The 16982-nt window shown below is 42.6% G+C and overlaps 1 protein-coding gene across 1 annotated transcript in view; it reads left to right on the plus strand.

The window, feature by feature from the left end:
• Nucleotides 1-16982, plus strand: part of GRIA2 (glutamate ionotropic receptor AMPA type subunit 2) — an 86480-nt gene that overhangs the window by 48021 nt on the left and 21477 nt on the right. Inside the window, exons 4-9 of the mRNA XM_060279132.1 lie at nt 708-904; nt 2285-2338; nt 3549-3710; nt 14737-14904; nt 15147-15251; nt 16182-16292. Of these exons, the coding sequence (XP_060135115.1) occupies nt 708-904; nt 2285-2338; nt 3549-3710; nt 14737-14904; nt 15147-15251; nt 16182-16292 (797 nt within the window). The remainder of the gene's footprint in view (nt 1-707; nt 905-2284; nt 2339-3548; nt 3711-14736; nt 14905-15146; nt 15252-16181; nt 16293-16982) is intronic.

A 16982-nucleotide genomic window follows, 5' to 3' on the forward strand; every position in this document is an offset into this window, starting at 1 on the left:
GGCTTGCAACAAACACTTTTGGAGGATTTTAGTTGGGGGGAAAGAGAGAGAAAATGGGTAAAGTGGGATAAAATCAAAAATTCAAAAGAGTTCACATAAAATCAATCAATCAATCAACAAAAATAGATGCAGTTCAGAAGGGGTGCGATCTTCTAACCAATTTACAGTTGGCGCTCTCCTCCCAGAGAAAGTGCTGGGAGGAGCAATGATGGTGAGTCGTCTTCCCCAGCCTCCTAGAAGTTCCAGAAGCTATTGCTAGTCTTACAGAACTCAAAGAGAAGGCTTTAAATGTGTTGTCTCTCAAACCCAAAAGCCAAAAAACAACTCAGTAGCATTTAGTTATTGATTCAGCGGGTGTAGCTGTATTCCCCCCCCCCTCCTGACAGGCCCTTTTTCAAGAGACGATGCTCCACGATAGCATAGAAGCTCTTCTTCCTAGAAATGATAACGTCTCTTCCAAAATGAACCTGTAGTGCAAACAAATGGATGTTGTTATAGGAGCTCACATCTTCACTGCACAGAAATTCCTAGGGATCCAAGAAAGTTATGGCCATTGTTACACTGGTTCCTTATTTTATTTTATTTTTTTAAAGGGGGGGGGTGGATTCTGGTTTGCTGAGCTAGTTGTTGAGTTGTCCTAGAAATAAATTCACCTAAGAGCCATGCATCTGGGGTTGAGTCTTTATTGCATTTTCCTATCTTGCCAGGTCTGTCAACACTACAAGCTGTACTGGACACTGCAGCTGAAAAGAAATGGCAAGTGACTGCTATAAATGTGGGCAACATTAATAACGACAGAAAAGATGAAACATACCGCTCATTGTTTCGGGATCTGGAGGTCAAAAGAGAAAGGCGAGTCATTCTCGACTGTGAACGGGATAAAGTCAACGACATCGTAGACCAGGTTTGCTTCCCTCTATTTTTTAATGCCTAACAGTGTAAGCGTATATGAAATGCTCCCATCGTGATTTATCATCACAATTTATTTGTGCTGGGTCCAGCGTTGGTAATAAAATTGCATTCTTTTTTGCATACTTCGGCAATAACAAGAACATTCTGATAACGCTGATGCATGGAGCAGAAAATCCAGTTTCATCAGATTTTTTTAAAAAATAACATTTCTATTGTGGTTAATAAATGCTCTCGGTGTTTAGTGCACAGTTGTCATTTTCACAGTATCTTGGATCCAAAGGGTCCATGTATGACCCTTTTGCCTACACCTGGATGGGTGTATTGCTAATTCCCACCCTTGGCTTTAGACCCTTGTCTGTTCTGGCAGGGGCAGAGAGCAGGAAGGGCTTAGCTGGCCTAGACTCTGCTGGTTATAAACTGGCCCCACTGCCATCACCTGCTGCCTTGAGCCCAATCTGAGTCCAATTATTACACCAGATCCAGGCTGGTGTGGAGGAGGGTTTTACCTGCTCTGTGCTGTGAGTGATGGGGCTGCAGATGCAGCAGTGGCTGCAGCACTCTGTCGCTTCCCACTTCTAGCTGGCTGGGATTAGAATTGCTCTGTTACTCACCTGGAGCTGGGCAGATTGAAATGCTTTTGAGCTGGAGTGGAAAGTGAATCTGTAGACTGAAGGCTTTAGGTAGAATGCCTTGCTTCCATCATTTCTCAAAGCAAGACCTTTTCGTTTTGGCACTTCATCAAATGAAGTCCTCTATAAGATGCCTATTATGTACTTCTGACCATCAGAGAAGATTAAAAGGCTGATACCTGAAATGAAACGTGGAGGCCTTAGTTTGATCAATGGTAAATTAAAAGACACTCAGTATGATCTATACTACCTAGTTAACTTGAAGTACTCGGAGTGCAGCCTGTTTAGCTCCATTGACATTTATAGGACTAAATCAGAAAAAAACAAACAGACCCCAAGTTCTTTAGCTGATTACAGAACAGGTTGTACTTCTTCCATAACAGTAGCTGGTTTTTCCCCCCTAGGGAAGGCTAGCAGTTGGCTCATCCTCTTTTTGAGTCTGTGAATAATACAAGAATGCTTCTCTAACACAGGACACAGAAGAGATTTCAAAACTCAGTTGGTTAGAGTGTGGTGCTGATAACGCCAAGGTTGCAGGTTGAATGGAATTTGCAATACGTCCTGCTCCATTTGAGATCTTGTTGGGTTTTCCCACCCCCAAAATGCCCCCCTACAAAGCCTTCAGCCTAGAACCATATATTTTCCAGTGTAATTCATGATTAATCACACATTATTTTATGTAGTATTTCTTCTAGTATATGTGCCATTTCCCTAATCAGATAAGTTATATATTTCTCTCACAGGTTATTACAATTGGCAAGCATGTAAATGGATACCACTACATCATTGCAAATTTGGTAAGTTAATTTAATACTAATAACCGCAACTTAGCTCCCAGATATCAAAGTGGGGTTTGTTTGTTTGTTTGTTTGGGTAATTTTATATGGTTTTTTAATTTTTTTAAATAATTTTTAATATATATTGACAGACTAGATTGTTGTCTAGAAAACATCTTATAGAGCTGTTCAAGAATTTGGAGTAGAGGATGTATCCATGGATCATATTGGAATCGCGTGAAATGATAGTCCCCCTATCTAACAAGCCAGTTTTCCCACTCTGCCTTGCCCACCCTCTTATTCACCCATCTCTTCTCATATTCCTCTTCTGACCCATTTACTGTAGCCCCAGGTAGTCATTATTTTCCATGTGTTTATTCCACATGGATATCAGGAATATGCCAGCTGGTCCTATTTCTGACATGACATGTGCTGCTGGCATCTCCCATGACATTTGTGCACTGAGTGGTCATGTCAGAGAAGGTACCATGAGCCTGAGAGCTTCTTGTTCTTATTTATGGCTTACTGTTAAATTGTAAAGGGGTCAATAAGGTTACTGTTACTTCTGACACAGTCAAAAAATAGGATGCAAAGGGCCTTCTGAATATGTGTTTCCTTCTCGTAGCAGTTCTTCCTCACAAAAATCTACTCCTGAAGACATAGGTGCCGAGTCTCCCGATTTTTGTGGGAAACCCCCGTATTTTAAACTGTTTCCCGCTGGCAGCTCGGATTGAAAAAAATCCCATAAATCACTGGGATTTCCTACCTACCAGGGAGGCTCCATTTTGGGTGCCGTCGCCGCCCAATTTCCGGTGCCCAGACATGGGTAGCGTGGCATGTCCGTAGAAGCGACTTCTGGTGCCGCGCTACCCATGTCTGGGCACCGGAAATCGGGCGGCGCTGGCACCGGAAGTTGCTTCTATGCATGTCCAGACATGCATAGAAGCAACTTCCGGTGCCGCGCCACTGCTGATCCCGCATTTTTCAGCGGGAGACTTGGCAGCTATGCCTGAAGACCAATGCATTCCCTGAATGACATAGTCTCTATTTTCCTGAGCTCTTAAAGGGAAATGACAAGGCAGATATCCAAGGAAGTCTGCAGTCACTTAGGTGAGAGAAGGTTTTATGAGTCAAATGTATATTTGAACCTTTTAATGTTAATGTTTTTCTTACTAAAATAAGACATAAAAGTTGAATAACTGGCCAACTGACCACTGTGTTCAACGCCTAGGGATTTACAGATGGAGACTTGTCAAAAATACAGTTTGGAGGAGCCAACGTATCAGGTTTTCAGATAGTGGACTATGATGATCCCCTGGTGTCGAAATTTATACAGCGGTGGTCAACATTGGAAGAAAAAGAATATCCAGGAGCCCATACTAGTACAATCAAGGTACATTTTTGCTAATACACTTGGACTAGGGTACACTGTGGGAAAGATGTGTTCATTGTCATAGTTGTAACCCTAATAATGAATTCTAGAAGAACAGCTTTCTGAATATAGAAGAACAGCTTTCTGAATATATTCTAGGGGGGGGAAGATAAACCTGTGGAAGATTCAAGACTAATGCTTTTGATGAGGCATTAGCTCTCACAGACTACTGCCAACTTCATCAGTTGCATGAAGAACTATCCCATGTGGCAGAGTCAAAGGATAGCCGTAGTTGTCTCGCATTTCTGTGAGAAATAAACTACAGTGCCGAGAATTCATATTAAATAAAAGCAATAACTCCTTCATAACAGAAGTCACTGATGAAAATAGTCTTCCTTGCTAATGTCCTAAAGCAAGTCCATTACTTTCTGTGATGCGGAAGACACCCCCAGTCTTGACTGAATCAGAATTTGATAGAATTTAATTTTATAGACATGTTTCAGACTGAGAAGGCGTAATGGCCCAAGGGAAGGTATGCACTAAGATACCATATCTGTGACTTAAAAAAAGAACCTCAACACTGCAAGAAAGATTTAGTAATTAAAGACGGAAAGGAAAAAGAGAAAGACGGTATGAGCTGTGGTGGACAGATATTAGTTCTGGCGCTTCTCGCCTGGTGCTGCTTTTAAATTTTCATATTCCGCACGTGTTCAATAGAATATTCGTTTATTGAATTCCATTGCCAGTGTCCTGCATGGTTTATGCTGGTAGCTTAAAGGCAGGTACATAGCTGTTGCACTTCCCAATTGCCTTTTCCCTCCTGCTTCTAGTAAGCGGCAGTGACACCAGTTGTGGAAGGCTATTGCTGTAGCTCTGCCCCACCAGGCAAGTCCTGCCTTGTGTGGCAATAGCCCTCCTTCCCATGTAATAAAGACTCATGACACAGTGATTAAGATTTAATTGGGTGGTTAAGGCCACAACTTTATTAATTATGCATGTTGAGCGGAATTGGCTTAGGCGTTGGAACCTAACAGACTATATCCGACTCCAACCCGTGTGTTGAAGTCTGTGAGAAGTTAACCACCAGAAAGGAGCCCCGCGACGTAGATCTACTAGAGCTCCTCCTGTGGCCACCGAAGGGGCGTGCCTTACGGCCCAGGCAACTCCAGGCTCAGGACCAAGCCTCGCCCCCGGAATCCTTTAACGGAATTACTTCTCCAAATTTGGGCAGCTGATGACGTAGCCTGCCCCTCCTCCATCTAATTGTTATGCAAATTTCCAACGCCTAACCGCCTAACCTAAGTTGTGACGACATGCTACGAGGTAGGCGAAAAACCCATCATGGCTAGCCCAGTATGGGAAAAATCCTACCCAGCCCCCTGGCCAACCAGGGCGACCAACTGACGTCCACAGCAGCGTCCCCTTACCTCTTTTTAAGGGGTGGGCGGGCGGGTGAATTGTTCGCTCCGGCGAAGAGGGACAAAAGAGGGAGCTTTTCCCGCCTGCAGAGTGCTTAAAGTTGGTGGCCCCGCCCCGACCGACCTCATTGGCTGGTCGGGGGGTGACGCAGGCGGGAACCTACCATTGCGTAGGGGCTGAGCTTGCAGCCCCTACGCGATGGTACAGTCGGGCAGCCCACAACCCCACCTCCGTCGCAGGCGCGGAAGTGGCTTTGTGTGGCAATAGCCCTCCTTCCCATGTAATAAAGACTCATGACACAGTGATTAAGATTTAATTGGGTGGTTAAGGCCACAACTTTATTAATTATGCATGTTGAGCGGAATTGGCTTAGGCGTTGGAACCTAACAGACTATATCCGACTCCAACCCGTGTGTTGAAGTCTGTGAGAAGTTAACCACCAGAAAGGAGCCCCGCGACGTAGATCTACTAGAGCTCCTCCTGTGGCCACCGAAGGGGCGTGCCTTACGGCCCAGGCAACTCCAGGCTCAGGACCAAGCCTCGCCCCCGGAATCCTTTAACGGAATTACTTCACCCCCAGTCTTGACTGAATCAGAATTTGATAGAATTTAATTTTATAGACATGTTTCAGACTGAGAAGGCGTAATGGCCCAAGGGAAGGTATGCACTAAGATACCATATCTGTGACTTAAAAAAAGAACCTCAACACTGCAAGAAAGATTTAGTAATTAAAGACGGAAAGGAAAAAGAGAAAGACGGTATGAGCTGTGGTGGACAGATATTAGTTCTGGCGCTTCTCGCCTGGTGCTGCTTTTAAATTTTCATATTCCGCACGTGTTCAATAGAATATTCGTTTATTGAATTCCATTGCCAGTGTCCTGCATGGTTTATGCTGGTAGCTTAAAGGCAGGTACATAGCTGTTGCACTTCCCAATTGCCTTTTCCCTCCTGCTTCTAGTAAGCGGCAGTGACACCAGTTGTGGAAGGCTATTGCTGTAGCTCTGCCCCACCAGGCAAGTCCTGCCTTCCCACCCCTCCAACCTTGGCAACCTCTGTTGTATGGAAGAGCCTTCCACAAGAGGAGGAGCCTCTAAACATTATTTGTTTAGAGTTGTTGGAAGAGCTGTAGATTCTGAAAGCTGTTGGTGACAAGAGGATGAAAGGTTTGGCATTCTGTATGGCTCTTTTTCTTCCCCACTCATCCCCGCTGACATAATTAGGCATTGTCTTTCCAGAAGCAGTTTCCATAACCTTCTTTTTTTTCTCTTCTCCTCCTACCTTTGGCAGAACATTCAAAAGTATTGAATCAAATTTGGTTCTGGGAAGTAGGTTCGTTTTCCTACAAAAATAGAAAAATATTTTCAATGTGCATATTTAATTCCGTTTATGTAAACTGGGGCAACTTCAACACAGAACTCAGATGAAAAGGAGTGCAGAGCATATTTATGAAATGCCAGCCATGGAGACTGCTTATTTATTTATGACATTTCTATGCTGCTCCAAAGCACAGAGATCTCTGAGCAGCTTACCACAAATAAATTAATTTAAAAAGCCATTGCACTACAAAATTAAATATAAAACTCCAACATCACAAATGGCATTAATACAGTTTTTAAAAACCCAAACCCCAAACACATCATACCCCAAAGTTGAAAAAGATGTTTAAAACCTGAGGTGCCCAGACTGCAGGAGTTATTTTATAAGCTTTGGTGGCCACAAAGGTATTCCCCTGAAGCTGAAAAGACCACAAAGATCAAATCAGACAAGAAGTCTTAGGAAGTCTGTTCCATAACCAGGTTGACAGGTGGTTATCTGCCTCACCTCGAACAGCAAGGCTACTCAGAGCAGGACTTGCTCCACTTTGATATCCCAAGTCACTAAAGCTCTGTAAACCTTTCGTCGCCAAAAGAATTCTGGGCACTTCAGTTTACGCCTCACAGAGTTACAGTTATCAGCAACCCATAACACACTATGGTTCCCAGAATTCTTTGAGGGGAGAAATGTGCTTTAAAGATATAGTGTGTACAGAGAAGCAGGAATATGACAGTCTCACCCCAGTACCAAAGTACAGCTCCAGAAATATTTTTGCAGTTCAGACTCGCCGTTTTGATAGCAATCATTACTTGTCCTCAAGTTGCCTCCAGTTCCCTTTCAGTACATTTCCACAAGGAAACACAGAAGGCCACTTTCTGTTGTGAGCATGATAAGCAATAGAATATGACTGACATAAATCAGTATGTCATATTCCAACACAAGGGTGTGAGATATAGTACTAAATGGAAAGAGACATTTCCAACCCAATTCACACACCCCAAAAATGCATTTTAAAGGGAGTATTATTTATTTATTTAGAACAGTCTCCAGAGTTTGTCTCTAACATATTTTTTCAGGATTCGACCCTCCCACTTTGATTTCTTAAAACACTGGTGACATAATAATAATAATAATAATAATAATAATAATAATAATAATAATAATAATAATTTATTATTTATACCCTGCCCATCTGGCTGGGGACTCTGGGCGGCTTCCAACAAAAAAATGAAATAAAATAATCTTTTAAACATTAAAAGCCTACCTAAACAGGGCTGCCTTCAGATGTCTTCTAAATATCTGGTAGTTGTTTTTCTCTTTGACATCTGATGGGAGGGCATTCCACAGGACGGGCGCCACTACCGAGAAGGCCCTCTGCCTGGTTCCCTGCAACTTGGCTTCTCGCAACGAGGGAACCACCAGAAGGCCCTCGGCGCTGGACCTAAGGAATGAAAGTCCTGCAGACTCTGTTCCTTGTGCTGTAGTAATTTATTTCTATTGTTGTAGATAAAAGAGAGAGAGAGAGAGAAGGTTCAATTGATTTTCAATCTGCCATCTCACAGGTCCCAGTTTGCACAATCTTCTGCTGTGCTTATGCAGAGAGATTGGAAAGTGTCCTGCACAGAATGAAGCAATGGTGGTGCAGGTCACCATAAGATGGCACATCGCTTTACTACTACAGCACAGTTTGGGCTCCCTTAGATTACTAAAGCCCCAAAAGTCTGAAAGAGCAAGTCCTTCCCTACAGACTCTCTCAGCAGAGGTTGCCCTCTTGGTAATTCTTCCACCCTCAGAGTGTGTGGGGCTGGGGGAGGGAGCCAGGAAATGGCATTTTCTGTGGCAGCCCCATAGCTGCTGTTGTTATTTTATTATATATATTGGTTGCTTTTCTTCGCAACATAATTCAAAGCAAGTTGCAGTATATAAACAGACTCATTCTTTAAAACTGGCATAAAGAAAACAAAAAATCTTAAAGACAACGCTATTTTTGAAAGGCGGGATTTAAAAATTCTACCCACACAAGGAGGCCACAGATAATTATAGATTAATTATAGAATGGTATAAGTTGTAGAATTCCCTCTCACACAGAGGTGGGTCTGCCACCTTTGTTGTACAGTGATCCACGATATCCTTCTGAGTCAACCACAGATTTTTCTGTCTGTGAATATAAGAGATAAGGCAGCGCAAGTAAAGCACATTTTTTCCTGGATAATGTGACTGAAAAGCCAGTTGCCAGAATGTCATCTCCTTTGAAATAAGGCGAGCTGTTAAAATGGAGAACTTTAGCTTTCTGCTTGTCAATAGATTTCTGTTTCAGTGGAGGCATTTTTAACACAGCTTAACAGTAATCATGGTGGGAAGCAGATGTTCCAAGCAGTTTACATTAATTTAAAAGCAATTTTGTTATAGTGCATGGTTGCTTCTGTTTTTTGTTTTGTTTTTTGCTCTACTGCAGTCTTAAGGTTACCTGAAGGCAGCATTTATTTAAGGTAGGATGTAAGGTAGCATTTATTTTGTCAGCATGTGTGATTTAGAACCCTATTCAATAAAAAGAACATGTCATAGGCAGAAAGGGGAGCAGGGATGGTTCAGCTTCCTCCAAGACAAGCAAAATAAATTTAAAAGAATTGCCTGTAAAATGCTTTAAGGAAAAAGTTAGAGGGTGGGAGGATGATTGTGACATCATATCCTTTCTCTTCTTTCCTTCCATTGATGCTTTTTTACCAGTATTGCTACTTCTTGCCTCTTAGCAATGCAGTTGAGGCTCATTCACACTTTTAATAAGGCCACTACTTCTGACTCTTTTCTCCAGGATTTTTCAGACTACTTTTATGCCTCCCTTCCCTAATTATTGCCTTTTTCTTCCACTGGACATGACATGTAAACTAGCAGTAAAGGTAAAGGGATCCCTGACCATTAGGTCCAGTCGTGACCGACTCTGGGGTTGTGCGCTCATCTCGCATTATTGGCCGAGGGAGCTGGCGTATAGCTTCCAGGTCATGTGGCCAGCATGACAAAGCCACTTCTGGCGAACCAGAGCAGCACACGGAAACGCCGTTTACCTTCCCGCTGTAGCGGTACCTATTTATCTGCTTGCACTTTGACGTGCTTTCGAACTGCTAGGTTGGCAGGAGCTGGGACCAAGCAACGGGAGCTCACCCCATCACAGGGATTTGAACCGCCGACCTTCTGATCAGCAAGCCCTAGGCTCAGTGGTTTAACCCACAGCGCCACCTGGGTCCTAGCAGTACGATAGCAGTACTAGCAGTACTATAATATTATTATGCTTATTGATGGAAGTGGCATCAGATCTGTTTGGCCCTCCTTGCCCCGTCTTTGACTTTTACATCTTTGGAAAGGTTGTGCTGCCCTCCGTTTTGCAATCGTGACCAAATGTTACTTAGGTACGACATCAACGTCAGTGTAATGGTTTTTTTGGATGCCACTTCTCAGGTTACAACAACACACCTGCAGTGTCCTGATGCATTTGAAAACTTTCTTCCAAATATTTAATTTGCTATCTGTATGAGTTTAGGAATGAAAGAAGTGGGATTTGAGCTTGGACCTGGCCAGAAAGAAAAAGATAGAAATATGGAAAGGAGGAGGATGTTTGAAAATGAGGAAGGGATTGGTTCTGCAATGAGGAAGGGCTAATAAAGTTTGGAAGCTGCATATTTCAGGGAATCAAATTCTTGGAGATATGTGGGAGGATTGTCTGTCTTCTCATCTGGCAACATTTTGCATGATCTTAAACTCCTTAATTAATTATTTTATCTTCTGGAACAATTTGTACTCAACCTCCCCACTGCTGTTTGGTTTGTTTTGTTTTGGGTTGTGAAACTGACTACCGTATATTAAGAGAGCAGGACAAGGTGGGCAGGGAGGATGTCTCCTGATCAGACATAGGACTTACACAGCCTGATCAGACACATGTCCCCTAAGTGTAAAGCTGCATTGGCCCATCCCATGGTCTTATTTCTCTTCCCTCTTTGCTGCTTGCAGCAGAGCCTGGAAATGACTGCAGTGGCAAGATAGCCTCCCTTCCATGCCTGTCTAGGACTGTGCAGACAGTGGCACCTGTGGACGAAGAGGAGGTGGCGATGGGAGGGGGGGCAGTCAATCTCTTCCATATCCTCCCCTGGGTTGTGTTACATTCCCCCTGCATCCACCCCACACACCCCTGAAGCAATGCTGAGATTGCTCTGCCCCTCCCTGCCCCAAGAAGGGGCTGTAATTTCCAATGCCTTTAATTTATATGCTCCTTCTTAGATGCATGCCTGTACTTAGGTTGAAGCTAATGCCAGTATAAGTCTGTTTTGAGCATGTGGTCCTCCAGGCCTCTCTATGTGGCCCTTGCGACTTTCTACAGACCACACCAATCCTTCTCCTTGGTTGCTTTTGCCTGGCTGGAATGGGTCTGTGAACTGTGAACATGTCTCTTGCTTCCCTGGATGGAGAGGGGGTGGGGGTGGGGGGTGGGGGGTGGGGGGTGTATTGTGTGAGGGTATGTGGTTTGTGTGTATATAGAAACTTTGGGCTTTTGCATAGCTGGAATGTAACCAGCCAGAATGTAGTTCAATTGTAAGAGTCCTATCCATTCTGTAATGTTCTGCTATTGAGCTATGGTGTGCATGAAATGATTTGGGAGAAGTGGGTTATGCATTTAAAGTGTGACCTTTCTCCTTCTTCTTTTCAAAAACACAATTTAAAGCAAGCTTTGACAGCAGCTTAGGAGGTGTCGTGGCATCACCACACCTACGACCACTTCTGCTGTTGCATCACAGAGCACCTGGGGAAAGGACATGAGCTGCTACTACTTGGCAAGGAGGCTAGAAACAGCTCAATTTTATTAAAAGACACAGACGAACCAGTATGTTGAACCTTAGTTCAAGGGACTGGGCAAGAGCATCTTCTACTTTTGCAGCTCTGCTAATATCCTATTTCCATGCAGATGCATATAGGGTTTTGAGAAAATGGGATAAAACACCACGAGATCTACTTGGGCAATTAGGAAATGATAGGAAAGAGCAACCGCAGGATAAATCCAGAGCCTTGTGCTACACTTTTTAATACCAACACTTTGTTCAAGAATCATTAATCAGTGTATACAGGGATGAAAATATTACATCCATATACTTAACTTTGTATAAAGGTCACAGGCCTAGAAAATGAACCACCCTACTGTTTTGTAATTAATAGTAGCTAGGAGTACGCGTCACAAACCATTATATATTTGCCTCAAGACTGCAGTTATTTCAGGGCGCATATAAGTGATTACAGTAGCAGCAGGAGAAATTGCCTATCTCAGCAGTGTGCTCTAGCATAATTTAGTTACTGACTAGTCTCCGAGCAAGCAACGCTAAATCATTCCAGCAAAAGATTAAATTTGGAAAATTTCGATCTATACTGTACTCCATACATGATCAATGAATACGTGATCAAGAGAGAAGGGCAGGTGGCAGCAGTAAATGCTTCTGAGCACACAAACACCCCATTGTGTTATAGTGCTGGCTTTGCTTTTCTGGAGAGAGAAGGAAGTTGCTCAAAGTAGATAGTTCACCCCTCTGTGGGGGTGTCCAAGATAGATACTCAAGTGGGGAATTTTTTTCACCATGGGAGCGACTCCTGAAATGTATCATCTCATCCATAGGAGTCTTCTGACCCACGTCCTTTCTGTTTAAGGTGAAATGATAAACAGATGCTCACCATTCATGCTACTGCTGGATTCCAATACTAGCGGAAGTTGATGCAGTGAGAGGAGTCTGGTAGGCTGAAAATGACAAGTAACAAGATTATACAAGGGAAAGGCATTTGCTGGCATGATGCCTGAACCAGGAGCTTAAGATCAAGTGCCATAATTAAACCTTGCCACTAGCTTTTAGGGCTTTTTGTGCAGACTGATGAAGCAAAAGCCCTGTACATGTTCCCAGTAGTATTTACTGTTGACTGTTTGTATTACAACTAGATTATTTTTTTACAGTTAATCTTTAAACTGCACTAAAGGTTGGCATCTCGTTATTGGCCCTGAAACACAAACTCCTCTCTAAGTATTAGATGCAGACTTTACAAAACTCTTGAAAATTCTCTCCTGGGGGCTTTTAAGTAGGGAAAGTGAACTTGTATATTCTGATATAATAAAAACTATAGGAAGGCCAGCTTCACTAAATCATTGTCTTATTAGGCATGTTGTAAGTGTGGCTAAAGATTTATGTTATTACAAGAAAAAATATCCAAATGATGGCAGACTCTTTAAATCTTTACAAGGTGCAGAAAATTGAACTATCTGAGTGAACAAGATTTTCATTCTTCCAGCTGTTGAACAACCGCTGCAAGATTCTAAAGAATCATTTTCAGTTCCTAACTTTCTACAGATTATAGTTAGGAACACTGGGTTTTACATTATATTTTACATTATGCTGAGTCTATCCTCTTAGCTCAACATCATGGGTTGCCAATGTGGTGCTCTCCAGATGTTGTGGACTCCATCTCCCAGCATCCTTGATGCTGGCTGAGGCTGATGAGAGTTCACCATGCCTAGGACTGGGCTGCCAGGTCCTCTCCTTTGATACCAAAGCTGGAGGGTGGATAAAGCTTGTTGCAGGCATGTTGCATAGTGCCTAGCTACTGTTGACTCTAGGACCCAGGAACTTTCCGGTGTGATTTTCTCAGGGAACTGCTGACAGCTGCTGCTCCCCTTGTCGTTGCTCATGGGGTTAGATTAGCTAGGACTCAGTGCTGAACTGTCAACCTCATCTCCACAAGGAGAACTCTCAACCTTAAGGGCTGGCAATGACAGATAGGGTATGGGAGATCGTGTCCTCCCTAAAAGAGGGCACGTGTTGCGGTGAAACCTGGAGGTGAAACCTGGTCAGCCACAGCACCCGATTCGTAGGTCCCTCGATGTTGGGTTCAATCTGGCCAATGGGGTGCAGTCCAAACAGATCGAGGGACCTATATATACCCATCTACATGACCCAGAGCTCCCTCTTTTGGCGTGTGCATTCAGAACACCTGCCCAGCTCTCCCTACTTTTAGGGCTTTTGCACTTGACCTTGCTATCCCGTCATGTGTCGTCTGTCGTTGGGACAGGGGCACGGCAGGAATTGTCCCCACTTGGCTGATTGGCTGTTGCCATTTTGGTTTCACCTGCCGTGTAGCAAATCATCACAACTTGTAAGGTTGCGGATAGGCACTGGTTCAGGTGGTAGGGATGGGAGTACACTCTTGCCATCCCTATGTGAAGGGTATTCCATTAAAGGAATCCAGGGACACAAATGGTTTGGTCAACCCCTGTGAGGGGGATGTGCCTGTGCCTGAGTCCAGGGGGACAGCTGGGTGGTGGACATAGCCTATCCAGGTGTTCACCCTTGGCTGACCTATGCTGGTGCCCTGGGTCAGCGCTGCCTGCAAGGGTGCAGGGAGCTAGTCGAACCAGAGCTTATGCAACCACTCACTTTCTGTAATCAATAAAGTTGTGGCCTAAATTCTGCCAAAAACCAAACTAAAATTTGAGTCAAGTGTGAATTTATTTAGGGAGGGAGGTCTCTGGGTCTGAACATGCAACTGTTCTGCTTTGCTGTAGGGACCAACTTTTGCTCATCCCCACCCATTTGCCAAGCACCAATGAGCAAGGCGAGCTTGGTGATCATGCTGCTTTTCCCCAGCCTGCTCACCTCTGCCCAGGCTCAACATCATATATCCACTTATCCACATATCTCCCTCTCCCCAATCTGTCACCCAAGACAGTCTCAGCTGCAGAATCCACAGAGTCCAAGATGGGCTGGATGTCTTGTGCTCGGGTCCTTCTTGCAGGCTTCCCACAGGCATCTGATTGTCCACTGTGAAAGCAGAATGGTGGACTAGATGAGCCATTGGCATGATCCAGCAGGCTCTTCTTATGTTCTCAGGGTTACCCCAGATCTGATCATACCACCCCATTGTGTGCAACCGCTGTAATTTTGGCTACATGAGTGATGCTACTTGGAGAACTGAATCATAATTAGCATAAAGGATGGGATTACCAATGAGTTGACCTCCAGGTGTTGATGGCACTCTCTCTCAACAGCATGACCAATGACAACATCTGGATGGCTGCAGGTTCTTCACCCTCGGCAGCTCCCCCAGTGTTGGGTAATGATAAGAAATATGCACTGAAGTGTTATATGCATTGTGGGAAAATGTAATCTCAAAGGGTGTGGAAATGATGTTTACTTTCCTCCCTTCTCTTTTAATGGATGCAATCAGTTACAAATCACTACTGAAGGCTAGTTTCCTTAACTTGTGCTTAATGAATTATATATTTGCTCCTTTTCAGTACACATCAGCTCTGACCTATGATGCTGTCAAAGTAATGACTGAAGCTTTCCGTAACTTGCGTAAACAAAGGATTGAGATTACCAGAAGAGGAAATGCTGGAGACTGTCTTGCAAACCCAGCAGTGCCTTGGTCACATGGTGTAGAAATAGAAAGGGCACTGAAGCAGGTATTATGGAATTACTGTGTATTAAATGATCTCTGAGTGTCTTCAACATTAAAAAAATAAAAATAAAGGAAGACCAATCAACCTGTGTATCTAACACTTCTGCGGGACTTCTCAGCAATGCAGAAAATGACTATTATCTGTAGAACGGTCCTCAGTACAAGTAAAAATTCAGTTGACATGAAATGTATTTTGTGGACAAATCAGTTTAACTTTACCATCCTTTCCATCCTTATTTCACATAGGTTCAGGTGGAAGGGCTATCAGGAAACATAAAGTTTGATCAGAATGGAAAGAGAATTAACTATACAATAAATGTCATGGAACTCAAAAGTACCGGTCCCCGGAAGGTAATTTTGGTTCTGACTGCTTTTTGTTCTTTCCTGCTAAGTGGTATAAAAAAAGGAGGTATCTTAATGCTGAACATACGGATATAATGCAATTAAATGCCAATCTGTAGAAATATAAAAATGGGGTTTTTTTATTTAAAAAAAGGTAACAAAGATAATAGTTTAAGGTAAGTAGAGTCTTTCAGTATAGTTTATATTCTTTCATGTTTACACTTAAAAGTAAGAGGGAGTACTTTGTAGTAAAATTTAACTTTTAAAAAGATAATGAACTCTCTGAAAGGGTAGAATTTTCTGAATTTTTTATCCTGAAATGTAACCAGGGTCTGGTTTGCATAGCTCGGGAAGTCATTTAGTAAACGATAGAAAATTTTTGTTTACTGCAAATGAGCAGCATGCTGGTTCGCAAGTCTCAATCATATGCCCTTTGTTCTTTTCCTATTCTTCCTTGTCCAAAGCCAAGAGGATACAAACTGGAGCATTAAATGTACACCTTTTTTGTGGATTCCTTCTCTCCAAAGAGACCTCAATAAGAAGCCAGCTTATTTTGTTTCTTTAGCGGTAGGGGACACCGTGGATGCTAGTTCACATGTAAACACTAAGCCAGCACTGTGATGTGTTTTGTCCCAGCTGGAAAAAGAACAAAGCAGGCATTGAGCTGTACCTACCAGCATGCTGCATATTCCTGTTAAATCATAGTGCATTTTAAACTATGACTTACCTTTAAACTATAGATCAATGTGGGAATGAGGAATTCCTTTTATGTTCAAGGGACCTCTGAATTTTAAAAAAATGCAGGTACCTGTATTATTAGTTCTTGATTACAGCTTTAGGCAGGAATTGGGTATGTCAATAAAATTTATCAAAAATCACACTTAAACAAAAATATGCATTTGTTTGCCCTGAATACAACCTGCAACTTTTTTTTTCCAGATTGGATACTGGAGTGAAGTGGACAGAATGGTTGTGAATCCAATTGAATGTCCATCTTGCAATGAATCCTCGGGATTAGAGAATAAGACTATTATTGTCACAACTATTTTGGTAATTAAACACGTTTTTTGTGAAATGGATAGCCTAAGTTGCAACCTTATCATTCATTCTTGGTCTATATTGGAATAAGTCATGCCTAGCTGACTTTATCCCTATGCATTTGTGAAAGGTTGAGGAACAAGAGAAAAGTGTTGGGTGCCATTTGCCTGTTGCTGCAGAATCGTCTGGAGGATTTTGAAAGATGCCTTTAGTTTTATTTTTTATTTCTTTAAAATAGCAGGATTTGTGGTGGATAAGCTTTTTTTAAAAAAAAATGAAACTAACATTTCCAAGGGAACCAATTTCAAGGAAGCATTATTCTGTTGTAGCAGGACTCTGGGCTTTGATTTTGTGCTAAAATTGTTACACGATAGAGGTTGTTAAGCCAGGAACAAATGCAAAGCTCTTTCTCCCCAGTCAATTTCAATCCACTAAGCAAAAGAATGTGACATTTCCCCTTATCACTTTAAAATAGCAAAAGCATATATAGTCGTATAGTAGGAATGTCAATGTTGTTTACTTAGTAAGCTAATCATTGTTCGGAGTTGTTCATTCAAGGCTTAACTGTTCTGGATTATATATTAAAGGAACCAACAATTTGTCAACTTTTGATGGTGGTAAGATTTTTTTTTTAACAGCTATATTTATTGTAAGTTTTATATGATCAGTTGTGGGTCTGGTGGTAACAGAGGTGTGAAATAC

This window comes from Zootoca vivipara, chromosome 9, assembly GCF_963506605.1.
Source record: "Zootoca vivipara chromosome 9, rZooViv1.1, whole genome shotgun sequence".
NCBI lineage: Eukaryota > Metazoa > Chordata > Lepidosauria > Squamata > Lacertidae > Zootoca > Zootoca vivipara.